The sequence below is a fragment of the Rutidosis leptorrhynchoides genome, chromosome 8 (assembly GCF_046630445.1).
Source record: "Rutidosis leptorrhynchoides isolate AG116_Rl617_1_P2 chromosome 8, CSIRO_AGI_Rlap_v1, whole genome shotgun sequence".
Classification (NCBI taxonomy): Eukaryota; Viridiplantae; Streptophyta; class Magnoliopsida; order Asterales; family Asteraceae; genus Rutidosis; species Rutidosis leptorrhynchoides.
The window spans coordinates 263,313,694-263,325,651 of NC_092340.1; the positions used below are offsets into that span (position 1 = coordinate 263,313,694).

Consider the following 11,958-nt stretch of genomic DNA (forward strand, 5'->3'; position numbering starts at 1 on the left):
TATTGCTTCATTAATCCACTTTGACACACTTGACTTTGGTGACCACATTTCACCAAATCGTAAACGAAATAAATTTATTTCGGTTGTTTTGCAAAGAGAAAGTACCCAATCAATAAACGTTTTAAAGCAATGTAAATCATGGAAAGGGTGACGATCGTCGAAATCAAGGTTCGTGACTGACGTCCAACTGTACCTCCATATTTTGGACAAAATGCTAGTCCGTACAGCATATTTCGTAGGCATGAGAGAGAGAGAGAGAGAGAGAGAGAGAGAGAGAGAGAGAGAGAGAGAGATGTGTGAAAGAACCTATTCAGGTATAATACTAAGCCTATCTACATTGTTAGGTGCCATTCTTTAGCCTCTTCAAAACAAGTAAAATACAAACTGATTAAAATACAAACAAACTGAGGTTGTAACCAAAATCCATTATAATTTACTGTTTGTTGGTTAAACAGAATAAAACATATCAATAATAGGATAAGTATATTTCAACAAGAGTTTCAAACAACACGATAAACATAGTTTATAGTTTATGAAATTAATATCCGGAAGAAAATTTACCAATCTGATCATTAAACGATGTTTATTACTACCATCAACTAAATAGTTGAAAACCACTTTTGGGTAGCACCAGACAATCAAATTTCATGTGACTAACCAAATTTCATGTGACTAAGAAGACATAACGCATAAAATACTTAGTCAAAATTTAGCTGAGTAAGAAGACATAGCACGAAAATATTTAGTCAAAATTTCGAGTAGACCAAGTTTTGATGGTAAATAATTGAAAACCACTTTTGGGTTCGAATAATCTATCACTTAATGGGTGTACACTCCATACCTCCTAACTCATTTACAAGTTTACACCAAATTTCCAACAATTTTCAAATCTACATAAGCATCTCAATGCATTACCTAGGTTAGAGCATGCTATTTATTGCATTCATCAAGTTATTTACACTTTGCATACATATTAAAATTCTGAATTTGGTTCGGTTCCGTTCAGTTTTGACTTTTAAATTTCATTTTCAATTTTGTTTTAAGAAGACTTCAAAAACCGAACAAACCGAAATCCAAACTAATAAACATCTCTATTGGCTGGTTATTTTTACATGCATTTGCTCTCAATATCCAAATTAATCCATTTAATACTTAGAACTAAAGTACTCGTTACAACCCAAAATTCACTTCCAACTCCAGTAAAAATAACAACTTTTTGTCCCTTGAATATTTTCTGAAATTAACCAATATTAAAATTGTTTTTTGTCAATCACATACAGCAAACCACAAGTGCAGAACAAAAGAAAGGATACAGATACCGCGATGTACCCTTCAATGCATAAATGTTACAACTCCGGAAAACATATAAGAATTTGAGGAAATAGTAACCAATCTATATTTTGTTCTTGTGGTGATATTGATGTGTAAAATCGCGTCTATGATTTATAATGGAAAATACCGGTTAAAATGATTACTACACATTAACAGGCAGTGTACCCGATCGTGCAATAGTATAAAGTTGGTAAATCCGTATTCGTTCCAAGGACAGTTTAAACGTGAAAATTAATGTTGCTACTAATGAAATTAAACTAAGTTAATCTATTAAAATGGAAATTACGAGATAATGGTTTTTGTAGCTATTTAACGATTAGCCAAATCAAGATTTGATTTGAAAACAGAAAAGAACAATATTTTTTTTTGGTATTTTAAGATTTAAGCTTTAAGGCAAACGAATGAAAACAGAAAAGTTTTAATCAATAAAAGAATAAACGTTCGTCTAGACCTTTTACACCTAGTATTGGATGCATTAAGATTAAGCTCCAGTTATAATCTAACATATGTGAATTACCTAGTCGGTTCACCTGGAATTCCCCAGCGCAAACACATCAATTAAGATTACATGACACGGAATTCCCCGTAGCCTAAGACCTCCTAATTGTGACCAAATATCTAAACTGAGATGAAGACTCAATTTTCAATCACACCAACTCTCGTTGTGTATGATTCACCCCTATTTCGTCTAGCCTTTTGAATTCAATTTACTCTCGTCTCCGAGTAAGAAAACAACCAATTAAGACAAACCAATTGTAAATTAATTTATTAAATTAATGAACTTTCGTCCTATCAAACAAATACACAACCAATTGAATCGAAAAGTCTAGCTTCAATAAGAATCGATCTTTATTTCAAACATCAAATCATCATAAATTAAAATAATAACTGATAAGTAGCATCTAATACATAGTATTATTAGTCTAGACAAACATTAAATAACTAGCCAATAATCATGGCAACAATAGAAATTAAATTAAACTAATAAATAATAAAGAAAATATTGTTTGATAATTAAGAATCAACCTAACACGATGAATCTTGGTGAGTGCTTGGATTGATCCTCGAAAACGGAATGATTGGAGCGTTAGAGTGACCTTGAAATTCCCAAAAAGTGACTGAAAATCGCCCCTAGTGCTCTCAAATTCGGCTGCCAAAAAGAATCCCCCTTATGATGAAAACTGCTCCCTATTTATAGCGAATTAAACCTGTCCGACCTAATTTGCGCGGTGCGCATATAAGTGCGCGGTGCGCACTTCTAAAGAAACTTTGCTGTTCGAACATAAAGAGTGACTGATGTGTTGCGAAGCACTAATGCGCGGTGTGCATGCTTCTGCGCAGCGCGCACTTCTGAACTCAACAATTCCTGCACGTTTCTTCACATAACTTGTCTTGATCACAACCCAATTCACCCGATAACATAGAAACTGCTGTAAACGCGCCATAAACACCATAAATCAATCAAATAACATTTCTCGGCTCTCAACTCATAATCTTCATAATAATCGCGAATAATAACCAAAACCGTATCCGAATGGACTAAAAATGACGGATATTGCCATGATAAATATATGAGAAATGTGCAATATCAGATATCCAAGTAAAAACTCTACAACTCTTCTTTACTCCTAGTGCTTCAAATTCAGAAAATTAGGCAGAGCTACATTGAGTGGTACCTTCAATGAAGAACAAACTACAACTGAACCCATTATATCATAAAGACAATAATAAGAGTAATCATGTATCCTTCTATCTTTCTATAAATCCCTGCTGATGGCCATAAGGCACAAGATAATGAAATTTCAATTTTTTAAGTATATAGAAAGAATTGTAGCAAGTGTCCATCAAAAGGATAAATAGGACGACTAGAAGGATATATAATAATTACTCAATTATATAAGGTGCAACCACAATATAGTCACTGAAGTCTACCATTACCACGTACAAAATAGACGTCTTAACTGATTTAGCTCCGGTTATTCCTTTCGGAAACTCAACCCACAAATCAATAGTAATCATCAAATCAAATTATAGTATAATAAAACACACATTTCCAAAACGAGTAAAAGTAACAATTTTTTTCGTTCCTTAGAACATTTTCTGAAATTAACCAATACTAAAATAGTTTCTTGTCAATCACATACAACATACCACAAGGGCAGAACAAACCACACAGGATACAGTTCACTGCAAATACATATACTGCCTTATTTTCATATTCATATATAACTAATTATTACTTGTATAATGAAACAAACTTCCATGGAAATGAGTCTCACAATACCTGGACGACCTTGGAAGTTTCAACAACTCTGCACGGAACTGCATTTCTTCCTTGAGGGGCAACGTATTACACACTATTGTTACTGTCTTTAAATCCTCTGCATTCCCCAACATGTATGCCAAAATCTTTATATCAAATTTCCAGGATCGACCACTTGCAAACTTTATGGTTTTACGGGTCTTTAACATGCACATAGGGACACATTGTGGCTCAATCCAGCTCGAAACGTCAGAACCCTATTTAACAACACAGACAAGATCAACAACAGCTCAAACTCATATGTCAAAAGAATGTCAAGACTCAAGAAAATGTATAATAAATAATAAATCAAGCTGAAGCTTTACAAACAGCCATGTACCCCTTCAATGCATAAATGTTCCAACTTGGGAGAACTTTCAAGAAGTTGAGGAATTATTAACCAATTGATGCGGGTGAGCTGGGCAATGTAACCAGCAACACAGCCAGCACGAGCTCAAAAGATGTTACACCCGAATCAGGCCAAGCAATGGTCTTGTTGCCATCTATTTCGTATCATCTAAGTGTTTTTGGAGCTGGTTCAAGAAGCTCAGGGGTGACCCTACTTCAGTCCTTAAACTGAAGTAGTTACGTTTTAATGAATAAAGTTTTTGATAGTTGAAGGCAAGCCAGCAAATAAGAAGAACCAGCTAGCCGGACTAGCAAATGAGCTTAGTTCAGCCAGTAAAGCTTTAATTCACTCAGCCGGGTAACCAGCAAATCGAACCAGCAAAGTTAATACTTAGGCGAACCAGCTAGTTCAACCAGCTGAAGAATTTTAGTTTAACCAGCATACGAAACTTAGTTCAACCAGCAAGCGACGTTGTTTTCTTTTGAGGGGCCAACTTGCTGATACGATTCAAAGTTTACTTATGCTTTTTAATAAGCCGGTCAGGTCATGTGCTTAACACGTGCGTGGCTGTTCTAGAAGAATGTTAGCTGTCCAAGGAAGATTCTCATATATCATTGGATGCTTTTTATCATGGGAGGAGCACTACCAAATGGTAGGCCATTTGCAGATTATGTCCTTTATTCTTATTGGCTAGTTTGTAATTGTTTGTCCTTTTTGTCTCATTTTCCTTTTTATGTTTTGTCTTATCTAGAAAGTAGCTGTTAAGCTTCTCCTATAAATAGAGAGCTCTTGTAATTGTAAAACTTGGTTGATGATTGAATGAAAAGTTTGATAGAGCTTATCTATTTACAAAATCTCTGTGTCTTTACGAATCTTTGATTCCGGTGGCTAAGAGTGGTTTCTTTATCAGTGTTTGTGGTGTTACTTTATCAAACATTGTGGTGAAATCCAAATCTTCATATCTGATATTATAGTTGTGGTGGAATCTTTATCAGCCGTAGTTGAAGATTTGGAGTGTTTCTAGATCTCTAATTGTGGTGGTATCTTTATCAATTTGGGGTTTAGATTCTTCTATCTTTTGTGTTCTTATTTCAGAGTTTTATACTCTGTTTTGGGGCTGTTACTGTTACAAATTGGGGGTTTCGTGTTCAGATCTGTTGGGTGAAGAAAGCTTGTTCTAAATTGCATTTTTAAAGTCATAATCACGCATCAAAGTGGTATCAGAGCTTAGGTTGTTCAAATCGAAGCTTTCTTATCATTTTTATTGTTGTTTCAGTTCATACTCTGTTTTGAAGCTGAAAAGCTTATTTCCAGATCTGATTTGAAATGGCTGAGATTCCTAGAAACATGACTCTTGAAGCAGCTCATAATCTTAGAAGAGATAGAGCTATTGAAGCTCTACAGCATCAGATGGAAAGAATGGTTAATTTGTTGGAAGATGGTGTGCCAAGAAGAAATAGACCCAGATCTGAAAATGGAGATATAACTATTGTGTCTTCTAGTACTGAATCTGAGGATGGTAGCCAATCTACTGATGGATCTCATGCTTCTTCACAAAAAAGAAGAAGGCATAGGAAAAAAGCTGATGATTTGAAAGATATCAAGATAGATCCACCTGATTTTGAAGGGTCCTCTAATCCTGAAGATTACTTTGAATGGGTTCAGGCCATGGATAGCATTATGGAGGTTAAAGGCTATGATGATAAAAAGGCCTTTAAAGTTACTGTAATTAGATTGAAGAAGTATGCTTCAATGTGGTATGATAATCTAAAAAAAGAAAGGCAATATGAAGGGAAGAAAACAATCAAAACCTGGTCCAAGTTAAAAGAGTGTATGCAAAAGAGGTTTGTTCCTTAAGCTTACAAGCAAGAGCTGTATATCTAGATGAATACACTCAAGCAAGAGCTGTATATCCAGATGAATACACTCAAGCAAGGCAGCATGAATGTTGTTGATTACATCAGAGAGTTTGAGCAGCTCAAGATTCGTACAAATGTTAAAGAAGCTGAAGAACACACTATAGCAAGATTCGTTGGAGACTTAAATGCTTCTATTGCTGATCAAGTTGAAATACAGCCGCTATGGACTTTTGAGAGTGCTTGCAAGCTGGCTATTCAAGTAGAGAAACAAGCAAAGAAGAAAATTAATCTTAAGTCTTATTCCAAGCTAGCTTTGCTGCCTATGAAGGGTCAATCATCTATGCTGCCTAGGCATAATGAGGCAGCATCCAAAGTATCTAAAGGTAAAGATAGGTTGTAGCTGGTCCTAAAGATGATAGAAGGAAATGCTTCAAGTGCCATGGATTTGGGCATTTTCAAGCTCATTGTCCTAACCAGCGTGCTCTTACACTAAAGGAGATTGAAGATTTGGAAGGGGGTTTTGAAACTGAACCAGCATATGATGAGTCTGATAGTGAAGAGTTTGTTACTGCTAATATTGGAGAGTTTTTAGTGGTTCGAAGGGTAACACACTCAGCTGAGACTATTGAAGATAAGAGCCAGCGAGAAAACATCTTTCATTCAAGGTGCACAGTCAAGGGCAAAGTGTGCAGCCTTATTGTTGATGGAGGCAGCTATGCAAACGCAGCATCTGCTCACATGGTGGAAAAGCTTGAGCTGGTTACAAAGAAGCATCCTCATCCATACAAACTTCAATGGCTTAACCAAGGCAGTGAGGTAAAGGTTACTCGCTAAGTTACTGTTCCATTTTCTATTGGTACTGTTTATCAAGATGAGATCACTTGTGATGTTATTCCTATGGATGCTTGTCATTTGCTGCTTGGTAGACCTTGGTTATTTGATAAGTATGTCTATCATAATGGACATCAAAATACTTACTCGCTGTATGTGAATGGAAAGAAGGTCACCCTCACTTCTTTAAAGCCTAGTAAAATACCTAGAGCTGACCCTACTGTTAAGAATGATAAAACTTTGTTTATGACTCAAGCTGAAGTTGATACTGAGTTAAAGGGTGGTACTGGTGCTTATTTATTGCTGATGGTTGAAAATGATGAGTTGTACCAGCATGATGAAATACCAGCTAGGGTAAAGCCATTGTTATCCGAATTTGCTGATGTGTTTCCTACTGAGTTACCTACTGGTTTACCACCAATCAGGGGTATTGAACATCAAATTGATCTTGTACCTGGATCTGTTCTTCCTAATAAAGCAGCTTATCGATGTTCCCCTCATGAAGTAAAAGAATTAGAAAAACAAGTTAATGAGCTGGTTGCAAAGGGGTATGTTAGAACCAGCATGAGTCTTTGTTTAGTACCAGCTTTGCTGGTTCCAAAGAAAGATGGTTCTATGAGAATGTGTGTAGACAACAGAGCTATTAACAACATCACCATCAAATATAGGTATCCTATACCTAGATTAGATGATATGCTAGATGAGCTGCATGGTTCTTGTGTATTCTCCAAAGTTGATCTTAGAAGTGGGCATCATCAGATTCGAATGAAAGAAGGAGATGAATGGAAGACAGCTTTCAAGATCAAGGGTGGGTTATTCGAGTGGTTGGTTATGCCTTTTGGATTATCTAATGCACCCAGCACATTCATGAGACTTATGAATGAAGTGCTCAGGCCACTTATTGGTCAGTTTGTGGTTGTTTACTTTGATGACATTCTAGTGTACTCAAAAACTAAAGAAGAACACTTGGATCATTTGAGGAAAGTATTTGAGCTGTTGAGGAAGTATCAATTATATGCAAAGCTGGAGAAGTGTGATTTCTTTGTCAAAAAAGTAGTGTTTCTTGGGTATGTGGTTTCTGAAGAAGGTATTTCAATGGATCCATCTAAAGTGGAAGCCATCAGATCATGGCCTATTCCTTCTTCCATCACTGAAGTTAGAAGTTTTCATGGTTTAGCTTCATTTTATAGAAGATTTATCAAAGACTTCTCCACAATTATTGCTCCAATTACTGATTGTTTGAAGAAAGGGGTATTTGAATGGTCTAGTTCTGCACAATCAACATTTGAATCATTGAAAGAGAAGCTAAGTTCAGCACCTATACTTGCTTTGCCTAATTTTGATATGCTGTTTGAACTTGAATGTGATGCAAGTGGTGTTGGCATTGGAGCTGTGCTAGTGCAAGGAAAAATACCAGTAGCTTATTTCAGTGAAAAGCTAAATGGGTCAAAGCTGAATTATAGCACTTATGATAAAGAGTTTTATGCCATCATTCGAGCTGTTGATCATTGGTCACATTATTTGAAGCCAAGGCAGTTTGTTCTCTTTTCTGATCATGAAGCATTAAAATACATTAATGGGCAGCACAAATTAAATCCAAGGCATGCAAAATGGGTTGAATTCTTGCAGATGTACTCCTTTGTGTCTAAACACAAGGCTGGTACTTCTAATGTTGTTACTGATGCTCTTTCAAGAAGATATTCTTTGTTGTCAATTCTGGAAGCTAGAGTTCTTGGATTTTCATTTGTTAAGGAGTTATATGAAGCTGATCCAGACTTTGCTCCTATTTTGAACTGTTCTCCTGCTGAGTCCAAAAGAGATTATGTTGAGCAAGATGGTTTTCTATTCAAGGGCAGCAGATTGTGCATCCCAAAAGATTCAATCAGGGAGTTGCTAATTAGAGAAGTACATGGAGGTGTCTTAGCTAGTCATTTTGGGATTAACAAGACATTGGATATCCTAAGTGAACACTTCTACTGGCCATGTATGGATAAAGATGTCAAAGCTGTGATTAATTGCTGTGCTACATGCTTTCAAGCTAAGTCAGCATTTCACAAGGGTTTGTATACTCCTTTTCCTGTTCCCAACCAGCCATTGAAAGATTTGAGCATGGATTTCATTGTTGCATTGCCAAGGACTCAGTGAGGCAAAGATTCTATTATGGTTGTTGTTGAAAGGTTTTCAAAGATGGCTCATTTCATAGCCTGCAACAAAACCAATGATGCTACTATTGTTGCTACTTTATTCTTCAAAGAAATTGTTCATCTTCATGGAGTTCCTAATGTGTCTGATCGAGATACAAAATTCTTAAGCTATTTTTGGAAGACATTATGGAAGCTGCTTGAAACAAAGCTTTTATTCAGCACTTCTCACTATCCTCAAACTGATGGTTAAACTGAAGTTACCAATAGAACTGTAGGAATGCTGCTGAGAGCACTTGTGAAGAAAAGTTTGAAGGAGTGGGATTTAAAGCTTGCTCAAGCTGATTTTGATTTTAACAGAGCACCTAATTACTCCACAGAAAAATCACCATTTGAAATCTGCTATGGTGCAAATCCACTCACACCCATTGATCTGATTCCTTTTGCAATTGAGCCTAAGGCAAGTGTTGATGCAGTAGCAAAGGCCAAAGAAATAAAGAAGCTGTATGAGCAAGTGAGGGCCAAAATTGAGAAGACCAACCAGCAATACAAGGCTAAAGCTAACCAACATATAAAGCAGCCCACTTTTATTCTTGGTGATCTTGTTTGGATTCATCTAAGGACGGAAAGGTTCCCATCAAAAAGGAAGAACAAGATGATGCCAAGAGCTGAGGGTCCATTCAAAGTGTTGGAAAAAGTTGGTGATAATGCTTACAAGGTCGAGCTGCCTGGTGATACTGTTGTGTCTAGCACTTTTAATGTTGGTTATTTAATGCCCTACTTGGAAGATGACAACCTTGAGAACTTGAGGTCAAGTTCCTTTTTAGAGGGGGAGGATGGTGCGGGTGAGCTGGGCAATGTAACCAGCAACATAGCCAGCACGAGCTCAAAAGATGTTACACCCGAATCAGGCCAAGCAATGGTTGTGTTGCCATCTATTTCGTATCATCTAAGTGTTTTTGGAGCTGGTTCAAGAAGCTCAGGGGTGACCCTACTTCAGTCCTTAAACTGAAGTAGTTACGTTTTAATGAATAAAGTTTTTGATAGTTGAAGGCAAGCCAGCAAATAAGAAGAACCAGCTAGCCGGACCAGCAAATGAGCTTAGTTCAACCAGTAAAGCTTTAATTCACTCAGCCGGGTAACCAGCAAATAGAAACCAGCAAAGTTAATACTTAGGCGAACCAGCTAGTTCAACCAGCTGAAGAATTTTAGTTCAACCAGCATACGAAACTTAGTTCAACCAGCAGGCGACGTTGTTTTCTTTTGAGGGGCTAACTTGCTGATACGATTCAAAGTTTACTTATGCTTTTTAATAAGCCGATCAGGTCATGTGCTTAACACGTGCGTGGCTGTTCTAGAAGAATGTTAGCTGTCCAAGGAAGATTCTCATCTATCATTGGATGCTTTTTATCATGGGAGGAGCACTACCAAATGGTAGGCCATTTGCAGATTATGTCCTTTATTCTTATTAGCTAGTTTGTAATTGTTTGTCCTTTTTATCTTCTTTTCCTTTTTATGTTTTGTCTTATCTAGAAAGTAGCTGTTAAGCTTTTCCTATAAATAGAGAGCTCTTGTAATTGTAAAACTTGGTTGATGATTGAATGAAAAGTTTGATAGAGCTTATCTATTTACAAAATCTCTGTGTCTTTAAGAATCTTTGATTTCGGTGGCTAAGAGTGGTTTCTTTATCAGTGTTTGTGGTGTTACTTTATCAAACATTGTGACAAAATCCAAATCTTCATATCTGATATTATAGTTGTGGTGGAATCTTTATCAGCTGTAGTTGAAGATTTGGAGTGTTTCTAGATCTTTAATTGTGGTGGTATCTTTATCAATTTGGGGTTTAGATTCTTCTATCCTTTGTGTTCTTATTTCAGAGTTTTATACTCTGTTTTGGGGCTGTTACTACAAATTGGGAGTTTCGTTTTCAGATCTGTTGGGTGAAGAAAGCTTGTTCTAAATTGCGTTTTTAAAGTCATAATCACGCATCACCAATCTACATTTTGTTGTTCTGGTTGTATTAAAATTGACTGTGCACCAAAACCCTTCGACTCCAAGTGCTTCAAATTCGGAAAATTAGGCAGCGGTTCACTGGGTGGTACCTTCAACAAACAATAAACAAATATTTGAGTCCATTAAAATGAGAATAAGACATTAGAAGGATAACTAGAAGAATGTATAATTAATTACACAATTACCATGCACATAATAGTTATTGATAATAATTTAGCTCCAGCTATTCCTTTCAGTAGCTCAACCCACAAATCAGTAGATCGAATATTATTATTACATAAAAGAGTTGCAGAAACCAGAGATGACAGATCCTCCATCACAAAACGTGAAGACAAAGACCCCCAAAATAGAATCTTTCGAGATCGGGCAGATACAAGACAACTTGGTTAGCACCTAAATCTTTACAAGTTCTAATTTCTAAATGCTTCAAGGTAGGGATATTCAAATTGTAGTCTGTCATTACCGCAGTAGTCTATAATTAGAAACAAACTTTTGAGCACAAGACAGCCACATATTAGTTTACTTATTTTAGATGCATTAGAAGAAGACGGTCCAAAAATCGTTATGTTAAGAGTTTTCAGAAAAGGAAGATCAATGGATGATTTAGTGCACCAATCACCACCTTCATTATAAACAAAGCTTAATTTCATGAGTGTCTTACATGTGAATACACTAGGCAGGTCAAGCAGATTTGCTTGTACATAAAGCTCAGAAACATTTAATCTTACTGCTTGACTAATCCACTTTGACACACTTGACTTTGGAGGCCACATTTCATGAAAGCGTAAATGAAATAAGTTTATTTGGGTTGTTTTGCAATGAGAGAGTACCCAATCGATAAACATTTTCAAGCAATGTAAATCATGCTAAGGGTGATGATCGTCGAAATCAAAGTTTGTGACAGACGTCCAACTGTACCTCCATCTTTTGGATAAAATGCTAATTCTTACAGCATATTTTGTAGGCATGAACGAGAGTACATGTGAAAGAACGTCTTCGGCAAAACATTAAGCCTATCCACATTGTCAGATGCCATTCTTTAGCCTCTTATCTTCCTTTAAATTACATAACAGACTGATTAAAATACAAACAAACTGATGGAAAATCGTGTGTACTTTTAAATCAGATTAA

General features: G+C 36.3%; 1 protein-coding gene across 1 annotated transcript; it reads left to right on the top strand.

Annotated features, from left to right (window-relative positions):
* Positions 1-5,309: 5,309 nt before the first annotated feature.
* Positions 5,310-8,818, top strand: LOC139864179 (uncharacterized). The gene is made up of 7 exons (XM_071852765.1): positions 5,310-5,502; positions 6,007-6,215; positions 6,320-6,583; positions 6,845-7,283; positions 7,761-7,828; positions 7,919-8,045; positions 8,448-8,818. Exons 1-7 carry the CDS (start codon positions 5,310-5,312, stop codon positions 8,816-8,818), a joined length of 1,671 nt encoding a protein of 556 aa, XP_071708866.1.
* The last annotated feature ends 3,140 nt before the right edge of the window (positions 8,819-11,958 follow it).